The sequence below is a fragment of the Equus przewalskii genome, chromosome 17 (assembly GCF_037783145.1).
Source record: "Equus przewalskii isolate Varuska chromosome 17, EquPr2, whole genome shotgun sequence".
NCBI classification, from domain to species: Eukaryota; Metazoa; Chordata; class Mammalia; order Perissodactyla; family Equidae; genus Equus; species Equus przewalskii.
Genome location: NC_091847.1, coordinates 18,788,972 through 18,804,621, shown reverse-complemented (window position 1 = coordinate 18,804,621; position 15,650 = coordinate 18,788,972). Strand labels below are relative to the sequence as shown.

The 15,650-nt window shown below is 35.2% G+C and overlaps 1 protein-coding gene across 10 annotated transcripts in view; it reads left to right on the top strand.

Annotated features, from left to right (window-relative positions):
- Positions 1 to 15,650, top strand: part of ZRANB3 (zinc finger RANBP2-type containing 3) — a 216,319-nt gene that overhangs the window by 118,664 nt on the left and 82,005 nt on the right. For 8 of the 10 annotated variants that reach the window (XR_011528336.1, XR_011528335.1, XM_070579602.1 and 5 more), the window contains one exon: positions 4,243 to 4,328. The exons of 1 other annotated variant lie outside the window; for it this stretch is intronic. Coding sequence is in view for 5 of the 9 variants with exons in the window: in XM_070579602.1 (XP_070435703.1) it covers positions 4,243 to 4,328 (86 nt within the window). In the remaining 4 variants the exon portion in view is untranslated. Of the gene's footprint in view, positions 1 to 4,242; positions 4,329 to 10,346; positions 10,403 to 15,650 lie in introns of those variants that run through there. One more of the 10 variants, XM_070579606.1, reaches the window with a different exon arrangement.

Below are 15,650 nucleotides of genomic sequence, written 5' to 3'. Positions count from 1 at the left end.
ACAAATTTGTAATATTCTTCACATTTGTGTTCTTTTGGTTTTCTGTGGTCTTGATCTTCATTTATCTGGTCTATTTTACATTATAAACTCCTTAGGACTGGAGCTGAATCTGCTTTATGTCTTTTATACTGTTTTACATAACTTCTCTCTGTTCCTCTTTCACATCAAGATGCATGTTTGGGAAGGTAGAAACTACAACTTATATGCAGACCAGATAGGGTATCTACTTAGGATGGAGGAATAAGGCATTTGTTTGATACCCCATTTAGCTTTTACCATTCTAAGAGGCAGGTGAGGTATGGAGTGATTAAAGGGTTGAGAAGAAGAAATGATGGATGAAACTCCTGTGGGTCTATCAGGGTCAGTGTAACCTAGGGAAGACTATTAACGACCACTGAGTCATAGAAAAATCTTGGGCATCTCTACTAGCATTACCAATGCTCTGCTTTTGAACTCCACCCTGGAAATTTTCTGAGATACATATAACAGCACATGGATAGTGATAGTAAAATGTTCAACTTTACCTCTTACATTTTTTTGCTCTTGGATACCTACTGGAAGTGGGAGAATGGAACCTACATAATTTACTTATGTTCCAAAATTATGTCACTGAATAATAGGATTAATTATACTTTTATTAAAAAAAGATGAAATATGTCTTTTAAGAAAGACATAAAAAGATATGTATATTTTAAATTATAATAGTAAAATGAATACTTACCTATTGGTTACCTACTATAAGAAAGAGAGCATTGACAATACAATAAAGGCCCTTGTGTCCCACTGTGATTACATGCCAGTACTTTCACCCCTCCTGCACAGTAGCCACTGTCCAAAGCAAGGGTAAATCCTGGTTTTGTGGATCCTGATAGTTATACAGTTTGGAGATGTTTGGGACTCTCTAAGAAAAAAAATATAAAATTACAAATTCTAAGTTAGGTGTTTTGAAACTGAGAAGTGTGAGTCCTCCAACTTTGTTTTTCTTTTGTAAGATTATTTTGGGCATTTGAGTCCCTTGAATTTCCATATGGCTTTTTTGTAGTTTGGCAATTTTTGTAAAGAATCCAGCTTGGATTTTCATAGGTTTTGTGTTGAATCTGCAGATCACTTTGGAGAGTATTGCCATCTTAGCAATATTAATTAAGTCTTCAAATTCATGAAAATGGGATATCTTTCAGTTTATTTGGTTCTTTAATTATTTTCCAACAGTGCTTTGTAGTTTTCACAGTATAAGTCTTATGCTTCTTTTGTTAAATATTTTATTCTTTTTGATGCTATTGTCAATGGAATTGTGTTCTTAATTTCATTTGCAGAATGTTCATTACAAGTGTATAGAAATACAATTGATTTTTATATATTGATCTTGTATTCTGCAACCTTGCTGAACTCACTTATTAGTTCTAATAGTTTTTTAGTGGATTTCTTAGGGTTTTCTGTATATAAGAACATCTCATCTGCAAATAGAGGTAGTTTTACTTATTCCTTTCCAGTGCAGATGCCTTTTATTTCATTTTCTTGCTTAATTGCCCTGGCTAGGACTTCCAGTACAATTTTGAATAGAAGTGGTGAGAGTGAACATTCTTGTTTTTCTCCTGATCTTAGGGGGAAAGCATTCAGTCTTTCACATTTAAGTGTGTTACCTGTGTGTTTTTGTAGATTTCTTTTACCATGCTGAGTAAGTTGCTTTGTATCCCTTGTTTATTGAGTGTTTAATCATGAAAGGCTATTAAATTTTGTCAAATGCTTTTTTTGCATTTATTGAGATAATCATATGGTTTTTGTCCCTTATTCTGTTGATATGGTGTATAATATTAACTGGCTTTCAGACAGTAAACCAACCTTGCTTTGTGGAATAACTCTCACTTGATCATGGTATATAATCCTTTTATATGTTGCTGGATTCAGTTTGCTAATATTTTGTTGATGATTATTGTGTCTGTATTCATAAGAGATGTGGGTCTGTAGTTTTCTTGTTGTATCTTTACCTGGTTTTGGTATCAAGGTGTTACTGGCCTCAGAGAGTGAGTTGGAAAGTGTTTCCTTCTCTTCCATTTTTGAGAAGAGTTTGCAAAAGATTGGTGTTACTTCTTTTTTCAAATGTTTGATAGAATTCAATGGTAAAGCTATCTAGGCCCAAGCTTTTCTTTGTTGGTAGTTTTTAGGTTAGTAATTCAGTCTCTTCACTGAATTTGTATCTATTCAGGTTATCTATTTCTTCTTGAGTCACTTTTGGTACTTTGTGTCTTTCTAGGAATTTGTGCATTTCATCTAAATTATCTAATTTATTGGCATACATTTATTCATAGTATTCCATTATAATCCCTCGTATTTCTTTGAGGTTGATAGTAATGTCCCCTCTTTCATTCTTGATTTTAGTAATTTGAATCTTCTCTCTATTTTTTCTTGGCCAGTCTAGCTACAATTTTGTTCTTTCTAAGAACCAAGTTTTGGTTTCGTTGATTTTTCTCTGTTGTTTTTCTGTTCTCTATTTTGTTTATTTCTATTCTCATCTTGATGATGTTATTCCTTCTGTTTGTTTTGGGTTTAGTTTGCTCTTCCTTTTCTGTTATCTTAAGGTGGAAAGTTACGTTATTGATTTGAGTTTTTTCTTTTTAGTATAGGCATATACAGATATAAATTTCCTCCTAAGTACTACTTTCACTGCATCGCACGTTTTCGTATGTTGTTTCCTCAATTTCATTTATCTCAAAGTCTTTTCTGATTTCTAATTTCCCTTGTGATTTCTTTTTGACCCAGTGGTTATTTAGTAGTATGTCGTCATGTGAAAAGGATGTAAAGCAACAAAACCACTTTGGAAAACACTTTGGCACTTCCTTAAGAAGTTAAAAATAGAGTTACCATAAGACTTAGCAATTCCATTCCAGATATATACCCAAGAGAATTGAAAACATACGTTCACAAAAAATCTGTATGCAGATGTTCAGAGTAGCATTATTCATGATAACCAAAAAGTGTAAAAAAAGCCAATGTTCATAACTGATGGATGGATAAACAAAATGCAGCCGTAAAAAAGAGTGAAGTACTGATACATTCTACAACATGAGTGAGCCTTGAAAATATTATGCTGAGTCAAAGAAGCCAGACATGATGGCTAGATATTGTATGATTTCATTTATATGAAATGTTTAGAATAGGCAAATTCATGGAGAAAGAAAGTAGATTAGTGGTTGCCAGAACTAGGGAGAGGGGGAATGGTAAATGACAGGTAATGGGTATGAGGTTTACTTTAGGAGTGATAAAAATTTTCCGGAATTAGTTAGTGGTGATTGAGGCACGACTTTGTGAATACACTAAAAGCCACTGAATTGTGCACTTTAAAAGTATGAACAATAAAAATGGTATATGAATTATATCTCAATAAAACTGGTTTCTTTTAAAAGCATATTAAATAACAGTAAGGCAATTCTATGTGTAGCCTATCAAAGTTATAAAAATGAAAAGATTTCATGATACTATTGATGGAAATGTAAATTGGGACCGTCTTTTTACAGTGCAACACAGTGACATCTATCAAGTTTTAAAAAGCATATACCTTAAACCCACTTTTTCATTTCTAAAAATATACCCTACAAACCCATCTAATAGAAATGCAGATGGGTGTATGGATGGATGGATAGATAGATGATTGATAGATGTAGGTACCTATACCTACACCTATATTTATTTATATATAACACATATACACACACAGACTTACCCAAAGTTATTAATTTTTGTAACTGCATAAAAGCTAGAAACAGCCTATATGTCCATTATTAGGAGATTCTTTAAATATTTTACAGTACATCTACTTAATATTGTATTGCTTTGCAGACTTTAAATGGTGCTTTATTATTAAAGTAATACATTGCTTGTATAATTTTTAAAAGTAAGTAAAAGTAGGTATATATGTACTTTAATGATGTCTAAGATATTTTTGGGGGGACAAAATTATGGTTGCATATGGATAATATGGCCCTCTTCATGTGAATAAAAGAGAATATATCCCTATGCTTACATAAGCATACAAAATAAATAAATGGATACTCAAGGAAAGGAAAGCAGTTACCCCTGAAGAGCAGGATGGCAGGATTGGAGGACGAGGGGATGGAGGAGCCTTGAGGAAGAAGAGGTAGATTTTCTTTTTCATTTTTTATGATTTTTTTCAACTGGGATTTATCATAGTAATAATAATTTACTTGAAAATATTACAACATACTGAGAATACTTGTATCGTTACAGCTTTTCATGCAGATTGAAGCTCTCTTTCCTCAAAAATTTGGAACATGGACTGACTATGCCAAAAGATACTGTAATGCACGCATCAGGTATGACAGATTATTTTCTATAAGTTTTAATGCTCACATATTTACCAAGAACATTAAGCTTTATTAGTCATTCTTTGTTCCAGTGTTTTTCAAACTTGTGGTAGCTATGGAATAATTGCTTCAAGTAAAATCTTGTGAGAATGACCTATTTATAAAATAAATAAAAGGAGCAGATATGGCAGTTTTTCTTTATTTCTACTTTCCACTTATTTTATTTATTTGTTTATCTTTTGAGGAAGATTAGCCCTGAGCTAACATCTGCCGCCAATCCTCCTCTTGTTGCTGAGGAAGACTGGCCCTGAGCTAACATCCATGCCCATCTTCCTCTACTTAATATGTGGGACCCCTGCCACAACAGCATGGCTTGACAAGCGGTGCGTAGGTCCACACCCAGGATCCGAACTTGTGAACTCTGGGCTGCCAAAGCCCACTGCACCACCGGGCCAGCCCCAGTTATTTTATTTTTGAGATTACTTACTTGTATCAACTAGATAAGCGTGCACTTATACAAAAGTGAAAAGTGTCCATTCCGCTTGTGTCCCCCAGCCAACCATTTCCCTTCCCAGGTAACCAGGTTGGCAGTTTCTTGTGTACCCTTCTGGAGGTACTCCCTGCAGGGGAAAGCACATATGATTTTACGTGTATAATATTATTTCATTGTATTTCTTCATATGTAGTAGTATAATATGTGCATTGTTCTGTAGTTTGCTGTCTTGTCCTAATATTTATTGGAGATCCTTACATATCAGTTACTGAAAGAGTTTTGACATTCCTTTTAAATGCTGCATGTATTCCACTGTTTGGATGTGCTATAATTTATTTATGCAGTCTATTATTAATAGATATTTGCTTGTGGTATATAGCTGTTGCACACAGTGCAGCAATGAATATCTTTTCACATGTTGAGAGGTAGCATATTATAGTGGCAAAGAGCATGTGAAACTAGAGCTGAACCACCTGTGTTTTATCTTCATGTCCAGTTCTTACCAGATGTTTTCTTTTAGGAAAGTGCTTTGCCTCCCCATACCTTAGTTCCTTCAGCTCTAAAAACAGGGAATAATTATTCCTGCCTCAGAGAGTTATTATGAGAGCTATTATGAGACATTAGCTAATATTTTTAAAGGGCTTGAACGGTGACTGGCACATACTGAACACTCAATAATCTTTAATTATTTTAATATCTCACATCACACACATGGTAATAAATCTGTAAGATAAATTTATTGAAGTGGAATTACTGGTACAAAATGCATGTGCATTTTTATATTTTATAGATTTTTGCAAATTATGCTCCACAGAAGTTATACCAGTTTATATTTCCATCAGCAGTAATACTGTCTCTCCCCCACACCTTGCCAACATGTTCAAATATAAATTATTTTATTTTGTCAATGTGACCTGATAGTGGTTTTAATACATATTTGTCTTCTTACGTTATTAAATGCAGTCGAGCATTTTTTCATACATGTAAGAGTCATTGGTACTTTGTTTCTGCTAGGTGTCTACTTATGTTCTTTGCCCTTTGTTCTACTAAATATATTGGCTTTTGTTTTCTTAGTGATATACTGGAAATCTTTATATATTATAGAAATCAGCTCTTTGTCTGTAACAGGGGTCCCTCACGTCTTTTCCTAATGTGTGTGTGTGTTTTCTTTTTTCCTTTCTGCAATTCCCTCAAATAACCTGTGTGATCGTGGTGTTCTCATGCTTTTTAAAGGCTCTAGAGCATGGAGATAGAAGGAGTCCTTCCAAATTGTTTGTATGAAGGCAGTTTAACGTTGATACCAAAATCAGACAAGATAGCAGGAAAAAAAGAAAACAAAGACCTTTTCTACTTAAGACTTTAAATGCGTAAGTCCTTAATGTTAGTATAATCCAGAAACTCATTAAGAGGCCTAATATATTAACCATATGCAAATGGATTCATATCAGGATTGCAAGCATAGTTTGATATTAGGAAATGTATTAATATAATTAGCCATGTTAATAATGAAAAGGAAAAACTTCATTTCATCACCTCCAGATATGCAAAGATGTAATTTGATGAAATTCAGCATCCAGCCTTGAATATAGTTTTTACTAATTTTAAAGTAAATATGTGTGTTTATTTAGATACATATATACACATCCAATATATATGTTTGTGTGTGGGTGTGTGTGTGTGTGGGTGTTTTAAGCCCAAAACCACCATCATATGAAACACTAAAACCAAGGCAAGGATGCTCCCTGTCACCAGTTTACCTCTTTTTTGGAGGTGCTAATCACTTCAATTACTCAGAAAAAAAATAAGAGGTAAAAATTGGAAAGAAAAAGGCAAAATTATCATTATTTGCATTGGTTGCTATTTATTTGGAAGACCTGAGAGTATCAGCTGAAAATTTTTTAAAACAAAAGAGAATTCATTAAGGTGTCCTAGCACAAAGTTACTCTCAAAAAGTCAGTTGTCTTTCTCTACACAAATGATAATAAATAGTTTTAAAATATAATGCCCATGATTCTAGATGGCGTGATTCTAGATATTGTTGGGAAGCTCTTAATGATAATTCTTGTAGTCTAAAAATGCCAAAATTTTGCCTACATAAAACATACATATTTAACTGAATTTACCTTTTGGGGACTAGGAAAACCTAAGGGGTCAGAAAGCTTTTTTGGGGGGGCGGGGCTAGGGGGGAGATTAGCCCTGAGCTAACATCTGCTGCCAATCCTCCTCCTCTTTTTTGCTGAGTAAGACTGGCCCTGAGCTAACATCCATGCCCATCTTCGTCTGCTTTATATGTGGAACGCCTGCCACAGCATGACTTGCCAAGCAGTGTCATGTCGGCACCCAGGATCTGAACGGGCGAATCCCGGGCCACCAAAGGGGAACGTGCGAACTTAACCGCTGTGCCACCGGGCCAGCCCTGTTGTTTTCTGATTAGGACTTGTCCTATGACAACAGAGGTGTATTTCTGTCTCTTTCTTGCTTATTAATGCAAACACTGTTTCAAAGAATCGTGTATCTTTATGAAATGCTTTATGACTGAGGAGGTTGTGTTTTATTTCCTGTTTACTTGAGAAAGCCATTTCTAGATTATTATCATGCTCCTCAAAAGGCATTTTCTTTCAGATTCCATTTCAAAAGTTTTATCTTATTCCTTCACTTCTTTATCTCAAAAGCACTATGGTTCCATAGATTCTAATTCAGATCAAGGCAATTCCTGGCATTTTAAGTTAGTCTGTAGAATGTTAATTTTTTTTCCACAGTGTTTTGATTCTATGAAGGTGTCATTTTCACACTATAATTTTGCAGAAAGCAAATTATGATTAGTTATGCAATTCTAGACCCGTATTTTATCTTTGAAATGTCATGACTGTAATCAAAATAAAGTTAAGTGAAGCTTGAGAAAAATATGTTTGCCTTTATAAAATTTATTAAATACATACGTGATGGCAAACAGAAGTGTACTAATGTGAATGTGGATCAGAGATGAGAAGTCTGGGTGTAGGTAACCACCTCCCTGGTTTGATTGGAGAGGCGCAGAGAAAGTATTACTCAAGCAGAATGTCCCATCTCCAAAATACCTTACATCATTCACTCCACTGGGTTATATTTAGAGGAAGCTATAAATACAAACAGGATCTGGAGAAGGCAGCACATTCACTTGTCAAGCATTAGCACATTAGAGCTGGAAAAGACTTTCCAGATCACCTCGTCCCTCTCTGTCGTTTTATAGCAAACTGGCGAGGTTAAATGGCTTGCTCTGTGTATGACTTCCTCCTACATTTTTTTCCCTTTTCCTGGCAGTGAGAAAGACTTAGGAAATGGCGACTTTAATAAATGTTCTTCTGCATAGAAAAAGAGAACACGTAGATAATCCAGCTGTGTATCCTGCTATCAGCAGCCACCTTCCAAAGGCACACTGTGGGAAGACATATGTGTCCTCCCTCATGTCATGCTTAAAGGTTAAGAATATCCCAGAATATCTTCATAGTAACTTATCAAATTTTCTGAACTTTCTTTGTTGCTGATATTTTGTGCCCGTTCCACCTCTTAAGAGAAGTATTTATCTGCATTTTTACGAGAGGGAAAATGCTGGGTGATAATACATATTAAAGGTATTTATAGCCATTCCCTGAAAGTGTTAATTAATAGGTCATTGTCAGCTTTAAGAAATGTCTCTTATGGAATTGCACTGTTCTTTGTCCTCAGCACTGTCACATTTAATGTTCTCATCTATGGCTAAATAGAGGTCAGGTCTATTCCATTTGCAAATAGCTCAAATCTGAAAGAAACAGTTAATATAGTATATGGCAGAGATAAGCTTGAAAAGTAATTAGATAAAATTTAATAGGATAAATTTCTCGCTTACGCTTAGAAAGTCTGCTTTGTGTGGACGGGATTTGAGAAATCCTCACCTGTTATCAGTAGTTCAGTTTAAACAGACTTCTGGTTTTGAATAACCTGAGTCTAAATTGAAGTCAGCTGTCTGTCATAACTGATAAAAATAAAGTAATATTAGGACACAGTAATCAAAGTAACATCCAGAGTAAAGGATGGTTCTACTCCACTCATTAATTAGAGTACATCTGGAGTATGGTTTAATTTTGAGTTAATCCATTCATTCAAAAAATATTTATAGGGTACCCGTTATATGTCATGCCGTGTGTTAGGCATCAAGTTTGCGTTAGGGAACAAGAGCCACATGGTCCCAGGCTTCCCTGCATTTTCAAGTCAAACACTAACCGATAGTTACTGTTGTGATGAGTGCCATAAAAGAGAAGTGAAGATTGTGAAGGCAGAGTTTAGCAGAGTGAACTAATCAAGTCACAGAAAACAGAAGAGGCATCCTGTGAATAACTGATATTTATTTGCATTCCAGGAAGAGGAATTTTATATGCTAAGGCCCAGAGCGAGAGAGACTGCTATGCCTTTGAGGAATTAAAAGAAGTCTGGTTCAGCTGAGAACTCTGAGCTAGTGCAATCTTGTTCTATATCCTCATAGCAGTAAGAAGACATTGGAGAGTGTTTTGTTTTGTTCTTTAGTAATCAATATTGTGGGGTATTTTTTTTTATTGTAAAATACACATAATAAAATTTACCATTTGAACTATTTTTAAGTGTATGGTTCAGTGACATTAAGTGCATTCACGTTGTTGTGCAACCATCACCACCATCCACCTGCAGAACATTTTCATCATCCCAAACTAAAACTCTGTGCCCATTAAATAATAGCTCCCCATGCCCTCCTCCTGGCCCCTGCATTGTGGGATTTTAAAGCACGGAAGAGACATGCATGATTAGATTTACAATTTTGTTTTATTTTTTTAGACGACATTTTCACGTGGTTCAAAATTCTAAACCTATAGTAGAGTATATACTTTGAAAAATCTCCCTTTCACCTCAGTTTCCCTCCCTTTAGGCAATTATATGTAGTTTTTTGTTTTTGTTTTTGTTTTTTTCTATATGTAGTGTTTAATTTTTCCACAGAAATTGTGTGCATTTTCAAGCAAATTCATGTTTTTTACATAGTTCCTAGTATATTGTAAACATACATTGTTTTGCACTTTTCTTATTTGTCCTTTTTTTTGCATACATCCGGAACGTCATCCTTTTTTATGGCTGCATGGTATTGAGAATATATCCTAGTTTCTAGTGTGGCAGGAAGTTGAGGGAGTTTGCATATGATGGCTTTTATTTTCTCTGTGAATGGAGAGGATAGTCATGTGTTCAGAGAAATGGAAAAGTAGAGGGTTAAAAGTTTGATGAATGTTGACATGGTATGAAATTTTGCTGAATGGGAGAAGGAAATAACAAGATTAGTGTGGTAACATTAGTGGCAGCACTGAGAAACCATTGAGAGCAGCAGTTCTAGATTTTTAGTGGAACCAGGCTTCCCTAAGCTATGATTTCCCCAGCAACACCCGGCAGCCTGGGTATAGGCTTGGAAAAGCCTTATAGTTGGATCCATCGAAGATTTTTTTATCAAAGATGTTTTTTTTTCACCAGCTTGTGATGCATGGACTGTGGGCCAAGGAAAATTATGCTATATTGATAAGAATAAAGCTAATGTATGAACTTGGAATTCAAAAACGAGGTAAGGAAGGATGTGACGACAGGAAGAATATTGTGATTATGGTAAAAAGTGGAGCAGTCAGTTGACTGAAAGGTCCTGATGAGAGAGTGAAGATATAGTGGGTTTGAATGAGCAAGTGGGCTAGAAGGATGGGGGTGGGAGAGAGTAGAATGTCTGAATTTACCAAGTAGAGTTTTTTTCAGGACCACTTATAGCCGTGGGAGTGGAATGGTTGCAGTAGATTTCAGGTCTCTGGAGACTAGGTATATGAAGAATTGAGAGAGAGCTAAAAGTCGTATTTTAAGAAGCCTGTTAACAAATGAAAACATATCTTGGAAAGGGTGACCAGGATAATGAAGGGATTTCATATTCAGCTCTACAAATGCCTAATATTATTGATTGCCTACTATATTTAAGACATTATTTCAGAGCTGCCGGCGATACAAAGATGAGTAAGACATAGTGCTTGTCCTTATGAAGCCTATAGGAATTTGAAAAAGAGAAGACCTAGAGGGAACAAGTCCTTAAATATTTAAAGATCTGTCATTTTTAAAGGAATTAGACTTTTGTCTTTGTGGCCTCAGAGGGCAAAACTATTATTAAGGAGTGAAACTTAATAGGGAAGTAGATTTTGGCTTAATATGAGGAAGAACTTGTAAAATATACATACTTATTAATGTATATATGATGAACAATAAAAATATGTAACACTGTAACAATAAAAATGGAAAGGAAAAATACCATAATCCAAGTATACTAACAAGTAAATTGTTTTCATTTTTATTTATTTCTACCTTGTCCATATATCTAATAGTTTTTACATAGTTTTAACATAGCCTACATGTAATGCTATCATCTGCTAATTTCACTTACATCACCTTGTTCCATGCTTTATTGTCTTTATAAGTTTTTTTATTTCCTTTATTTTTGCTAATTTAAAGATACTTTATTGCTTTTGGGAAAATAATTAAACTTATTTTAACAAGTTAAACGAAGAGAAAAATTTTTTTTTAAATAAGTACAAATCAACTGAAATCTCACTGTCCAGAGATAACCGTTACTAATGTGTTTTGGTAACTTTCCCTCTGGATAGCTTCTCTGCTTAGGTAGATAAGGACAGATAGATAGGCAATTTTATATAAATAGGGCTATATTATACATACTCTTCTGTAATATGCTCTTCCATTTAGCACTACTTTTAGGATATCTTTCTATATCAATAAGTAAAATACATCATTTTTATTGGCTACGTGATATTGCATTTTATATATAAGATACTATGCTGTGTATTTTTTTTTTCTTTGAGGAAGACTGGCCCTGAGCTAACATCCTTGCTCATCTTCCTCTACTTTATATGTGGGACGCCTCCCACAGCATGGCTTGATAAGTGGTTGGTAGATCGGCACCCGGGATCCAAACCAGTGAACCCGGGGCCACCAAAGCAGAACATGTGAACTTAACTACTGCACCACCTGGCTGGCCCCTATGCCGTGTAGTTTAGATGTAACATCTTTAATTCTTTCAACAATCCTACAAGGTTGATGATATTGTATAGATTTTATAGATGAATAAACTGAGATTTGAAATGGTTAAGTAACTTGTCTAAATCATAAAACTAAAAAGTAAAAGAGCAGCAATTTAAGCATCCTTTGCCGCCACTTTTCTTTCCTTCTCTTTCTAGTCCTAGATTTATTTGGTAATTCAGTGTCCACGTTTATATGATTAAATAAACAGAATAAATGGACTAAATAAATGAATTTTATTCTCTAATAAATCAAGTACTTGACTGTTCCTTTCTTGGTCAATTTTTTTATCTTATAATTATTTATTTCCTTCCCCCCCACTCCCATCTTTTGGTTTTCCATATAGCCATCACTCTTTTTTTTACTCAAAGACTCTAATAGCTTTGTCAGCTTCCAAAAGGTCTTAGAAGCACCAAGCATATAAAATAATTTTTTTTTTTTTTTTTGCATTTTTTCTGGAGCCCTCCCTTCCACAGGCTTCTGTTCTGCTCCAATCTGGACTGGTTTTTCTTTACGCATGGTACATAGCTGTCATCTTGAATTTTCTTTTGTGATTCTGCTCTATTGGATTCCCAAATTCCTGGATTCCATAGCTTTTGTTTTTTAGTGTATTTTCTGGTCTTCTTTTTACTATTTTATTACAGAAAAAATTTAATATATACAGAAGTAGGCAGAATAGTATAACGAACCCCCTATGTACTCTTTATCAGCTTCAACATTTATCAACTCAGGACCAATCTTGTTTTAGCTATACTCCCATCTACCTGCACCACCCCATATTATTTTGAAGCAAAGTCTAGACAGCACATTTTATTCCTAAAATATTTCAGTATATATCTCTAAAGAGTAAGGTCTGTTTTTTAAAAAACAATTAGTTATAATACAATCATACCTAAAAAATTAAAATTAGTAATAATCCCTTAATATCATTAAAAAATCTAGTAAATGTTCAAACTTCTAGTTATCTTGTTAATATCATAATTTTACAGTTCTTTTTTTTTTAAGGTTTTGTCCCCATAGTTTGTTTGAGTCAGTGCCTAAATAAGGCTCACACATTACAAATGATAGATATCTCTTATCTCTCTCAATCTCTAGGTTTCTCTTCTATTTCCTTTATTTATTTATTTTTAATTTGTTTAAACTAAATTGTTACTATAATCCAGATTTCTCTACTTGCATAATGTTGTTTAACATGTTCCTCTGTCCTCTATATTTCTATATCAGTATAAAGATGTAGAGACTTTTTTGTTGTTGTTTTGCAATTATACTTTTATGGGGATGTTGTATTCTCGCATTAGGAGGCCCATGATCTAAGGCCTCTCTTTTTGTGATGTTAGCAGCTGTCAATATTAGTACATGATCTGTTAAATCATTAGGCGTTGCGAAATGGTGATATTCTAACATTCTTTCTTCATTTATTAGTTGACATGCCTCTCTAAAGGAAAACTTGTACTCATCTACTATTTGGACACTCAGTGGTTCAGTTAGTTTGGAAAAGTCAGGAAAATGCTTAATTTTTCCTTTTTATTTTTGAGTTTTGAAAATAATAAGTTGTTTTCCTAGTGTTCTCTAATGGTGTCCAATGAGGGTTTTTATTTTTGAAATTAGTGAGTGTAAGTCCTCCAACTTTGTTTTTTTTTCAAGATTGTTTTGTCTGTTCTGTTTCCTTTGCATTTTCATCTAAATTTTAGGATCAGCTTGTCAGTTTCTGCAAAGATGTCAGCTGGGATTTGATAGAGATTGTGTTGAACCTGTACAGCAATGTTATTTTCCCGTTTTACAGATGGGAATTGTGAGGATTAAAAGACTTAAGTGATGGGTCCAACATTATGCAACCCATAGACAGAGAAATGAAAATTCAAACACAGGTCATCTGGCTTGCTCTCCCAGGATCTTCTTACTACACCATGCATCTTACTTCCAACCAGGACTATGATGCCAGCCCTGGTGCCTCTACTTCATCTCCTTTTGTTTCTCTTTTCTCTTTTCTCCCTTTGTCTCTCTGTCACTTTCTTGTACAACCTTAGCCCTCCCCTTAATTCACTAATAGTGGGAATTCTCCTGTACTATGTCTGTTGAGCCCCTTTTGCAAGAATAGAACATGGTTTTGCAGATGTTGAAAACTAGTTGCCATCTCATGATGGGCATCCAGCTTGCCTCAGAGTGTCTTTGTGTGGTGACATGAGTCCTGATTTGCTTTTATGGTCCAGTTCGTTCGGAATTAAGATGTCATGAGGATAAGCTCTGGGGAGAAGGGATTTTATCATTAATGCCTCATGAATTATTTCTTGGGAAATATACGTATTTCTTTGCACAACGTCTTGGAAAATGTGAAAAAAGAGATATGGTGAGGGTTGCATGTTAACTTACTTTCTGCTAGTCCTGAGGTATAGCTTACTGCCAGATTCTGTTAAATTTGTTTCTTTCTGCTAATTGGTTTTTTCTAGGTCTTTGTTAATTCTTTTTAGGATTGGTTATCTGAGTCAGGGTTGATATTATGAGGTTGGCTTAATGTTTTCAGGGACAGATGCCAGGGTCTGGTAAGAAAGCATGGATTCTCAAGGGCTGAAACTAAACTCTAGTCCTCTAGCTTCTTTGATATTAATTTTCTTCCCTGATCTTCTTTAGCCTTGCCAGAAATTCCAGTTTTCTTCTGAATGCTCAGAAATAGCCAGATGAAAGAGGTGCATAGGGCAAGGGATGAGGAAAGGGCATGGAGCTTCCATGCCCTCTCTGGGTGCTCCATTCTGCCCCAAATCCCCATGTGTTCACCAACCCAGAAGCTCTATAGTCAATTGATTTTTGACAAAGATGCAGGGCAGTTCTATGGAGAAAGATGTCTTTTCAACAAATGTTCCTGGAACAATTAGATATCCATATGCAAAAAAAGAAAAGAGAAGCAGCTCAATGCATATCTCACACCATATGTAAAATTTAACTAAAAATGGATTATAGAGGATTCTGGGAAGGTGGTGGAGTTGGAAGCATCAAGAATCTGTTTTCCCACCTAGACAATTGCACTGGCAGAATCTGTCTGATGTCACTATTTATGAAACTGTGGAGTATATTGAAGATTTGCAACTTCCAGGGAAAGGCTTGGACAATAAATTGTGCTTAATTTCAGTCAATTCCAGCTTTTACCACAGTAACAGCTGCCTGTCTTCCATCTCCAGCCCAAAGACAGACAGCTATATATGTGTTCCTGGAGCAACTAGCACATAGCTTGTGGGAGCCAGGGTTCACAAAAAGGACCCTGTCCTCCAAATATCAAAGATCTGTGTTCTGGACACTGATTGCTGCCTCTAATCACAGAGGTGCAGATGAAGTGGGAGCATCCATTGTTGTTGCACCTCCCCACCTTGTTGCAAGTCCCTTCCCTTCTGGCTAAAATGAGTTTCAGGGAATTTAAGGGGTCAGTGCCATCCCCTCCTCTTTATTTTTCTATTTTTCCCCCTTTTGGAGCCAGACATTAAATACTAGGACATTCAAGAACAACTGAAGGTGACCACACATACCCAGGGAAAGGCACAGTCTCAGAAAATAACTGGGAAGACCTTAAGTTTATACCTCAGGCTGATCCTTGGCGCAGAGACAGCCCACAAAGATCAAAGAAACAAGAACAACAAAACCCAGCAGAACATAGGGAATGGGGAGAATCTGATTTATAGAGTTATCACATAATTAGATTCAAATGTCCAGTTTTCAACAAAACAATCTTAAGGCAAAGAAACAGGAAAGTATGGCCC